This window comes from Aureococcus anophagefferens (assembly GCF_000186865.1).
Source record: "Aureococcus anophagefferens unplaced genomic scaffold AURANscaffold_1765, whole genome shotgun sequence".
In the NCBI taxonomy this organism is placed as follows: Eukaryota; class Pelagophyceae; order Pelagomonadales; family Pelagomonadaceae; genus Aureococcus; species Aureococcus anophagefferens.
Genome location: NW_008706533.1, coordinates 1 through 1,213, shown reverse-complemented (window position 1 = coordinate 1,213; position 1,213 = coordinate 1). Strand labels below are relative to the sequence as shown.

General features: G+C 83.4%; 1 protein-coding gene across 1 annotated transcript; it reads left to right on the top strand.

The window, feature by feature from the left end:
- AURANDRAFT_69429 (hypothetical protein) lies at window positions 1–1,155 on the top strand (the record flags this gene model as incomplete). Its single annotated transcript, XM_009045198.1, has 1 exon — window positions 1–1,155. A coding segment is annotated over one exon (1,155 nt), but the record flags the coding sequence as incomplete, so codon positions are not given.
- Between the last annotated feature and the right edge of the window lie 58 nt (window positions 1,156–1,213).

Below are 1,213 nucleotides of genomic sequence, written 5' to 3'. Positions count from 1 at the left end.
GAGCTCGCGGAGGTCAAGGCGGCGCTCGCCGCGGACCGCGAGGCCGCGGTCGCGGGCGCCCTGGACGACGGCGAGAACGCGCTCGCGCGGGAGCGCGCGCGGCACGTTGCGGCGCTCGACGCGGCCCTGCTGGACCAGGAGTCGCGGCTCCTCGAGGAGCACGACGCGCGCACCGCGTCCGCGACCGCGGCGGCGCTCGAAGACCAGGCGGCGCGGCTCCGCGAGGCGCACGACGCCGAGGTCGCCGCGCAGCGCGAGGCGCGCGACGCCGAGGTCGCCGCGCGCCGCGAGGCGCACGCCGCGGCGCTCGACGACGCGGGCGCGACCGCCGCGGCCGCGGAGCGGCGGCGGAGCGCGGACGCGGCGACGGCCCACGCCGCGCGGCACGAGGCGCTCGCGAAGAACGCGGCCGCGCGGCACCGCGAGGAGCTCGCGAGCCGCGTCGACGCGCACGCCGCCGAGCTCGCGCGGACCGAGGCCGAGCTCATCGCCTTCCACGAGGCCGAGGTCGAGGCCGCGGCCGAGGGCCACGCGGCGGCGCTCGGCGACGAGCGGCGGCGCCACGCGGCGGCCCTCGCGGACCGCGACGCCGCGCACGCGGGCCGCGTCGCCGCGCACGAGGCCGAGGCGGCGACGCGCGCCGAGGCCCACGCGTCGGCCGAGGCCGCGCTCGTCGAGGCGCACGAGGCCGACGCGGCGCGGCGCGCCGGGGCGCACGCGGCCCGCCTCGCGGACCGCGACGCCGCGCACGCGGCGACGCTCGAGCGCCACGAGGCCGCCGCGGCCGCGAGGCTCGACGCGGAGCTCTCGCGGCGCGCGGCGAAGCACGCGGCCGCGCTCGCGGACAACGAGGCGGAGCTCATCGCCTACCACGAGGCCGAGGTCGCCGCGCGCGAGGCGGCGCTCGCCGAGGAGCGCGCCGCGCGCGCCGCGGCGGCGGCGGAGGCCGGCGCCCACGCCGCGCGGCTCGACGAGGCGCGCGCGGCGCACGCCGCGGACGTCGACGCGCGCGTCGCGGCGCACGCGCGCGCGCTCGCGGACCGCGAGGCGGCCCTCGAGGCGGCGCACGGCGACCGCGTCGCCGCCGAGGCCCGGGCCCACGCGGCGCAGCTCGAGGCCCTGGCGGCGACGCACGCGGCCCAGGTCGACGCGGCCGTCGCATCGGCGAACGACCGCCGCGCGGCCGCGCTGTCGAGCCAGCGCGAGGACCACG